Source organism: Capsicum annuum, unplaced genomic scaffold (assembly GCF_002878395.1).
Source record: "Capsicum annuum cultivar UCD-10X-F1 unplaced genomic scaffold, UCD10Xv1.1 ctg63907, whole genome shotgun sequence".
Taxonomy (NCBI): Eukaryota; Viridiplantae; Streptophyta; class Magnoliopsida; order Solanales; family Solanaceae; genus Capsicum; species Capsicum annuum.
Genome location: NW_025873000.1, coordinates 5,664 through 6,971, shown reverse-complemented (window position 1 = coordinate 6,971; position 1,308 = coordinate 5,664). Strand labels below are relative to the sequence as shown.

Genomic DNA, 1,308 nt, shown 5'->3' with positions numbered 1-1,308 from the left:
CCTTATTCAACTTCTCTTGAAACTCAAGTTTCTTAGATTGATAAACCTCAGAAGCTTCTTCAGCTGTATCAAAAGTACCCAACCAAATTCTTTTCTTCCTAAATGGGTCTCTAATCTCAGTAGCAAATTTCCCTGATTTTCTCTTCCTAACCATAGGTGGTAATTTGCCAGAAACTTGATCAAAACTTAAAGACTTTCTGTTTATCAGTGATAAAGATTGAATCTTTACCTCTGATGAAGATGACCCAATTTCAGATTTTGCAGAAATAGCCCTTTTTACTTTTGCATTTTTAGCCACCTTCAACTTTTCCTCATACTCAGTGGTAAATTTTTTGTTTTTGAGTGAATCCGAGGTCTGAGAATCAGCCATTAATGGAAGATCCCCAGAAGACCCATTTTCAGATTTTGCAAAAATAGCCACTTTCAACTTTTCCTCTGTACCTAATTTTCCACATTTTCTTTTTCTCACCATAGGAGACAATTTACCAGAAAATTGATAAAAATCAAAAGGGCTTCCATTATTTATTGAAAAAGATTGAATCTTTACCTTTTCTTGAATAATTTCATGAACAATGTACTTCGGTCTTTTTTCTTGTTGTTCATCATCATCTGATGATGATTCTGTAGCATCTGGGTCTAAAATTTTTACTCTTATTTTCCTCTGGATAAAGTCTTCTTCTTGATTTCCTTCAATAAAGTCTTGTTTGGCTGGTGATTTCATTGTCAGAAAGTGAAAAGATGGGTGGTTTTTTTATCAGTAAGACTCTTGTTTTTAGGGTATTTGAGGTATAAAAGTAGTTAGGTAATCCTATATTTGTAAGGGGAAAGCCCAATTAGGGCTAAAGCTTGAGGCCTAAGAGGATGACAAAAGTAGTTCGGTGCGTTAAAATTTTTGGATTTATTTATTAATGTGGTTCAAAATCAAATCGTAATTGATAATTCAATTACAAAATTAGCTAATTTGTTTATTGGTTATAGGTTATGCGGTTAACGATTGATGAACAGATGAATAATTATAATTAATGACTTTTCAGTGCGGAAATGAATTACTCAACTTTATTATAGGGTAAATCATTATATCATTAAGAATTATCATGTTCATATTTTATTCCAAGATATATAAAGTATCGCTTGTAAACCTAAAAACTAGAGCCCCGTTCATTATTCTATTCACTTCATAGCTTAAGAAATAACGAGTCACTTGTTTTAACTTCTACCTATAAAGTTTAATCGTCTCTTTAAGACGTAAATGAAATCTAAAATTAATTCTAAAATCGAAAGACACATTATTTGTTGATAATACGAGGG

General features: G+C 31.7%; 1 protein-coding gene across 1 annotated transcript; it reads right to left on the bottom strand.

Moving 5' to 3' along the window:
• LOC107848355 lies at positions 1-841 on the bottom strand (the record flags this gene model as incomplete). The annotated part of the gene is given in 1 exon segment (XM_047404596.1): positions 1-841. A coding segment is annotated over 1 exon segment (721 nt), but the record flags the coding sequence as incomplete, so codon positions are not given.
• Positions 842-1,308: the final 467 nt, after the last annotated feature.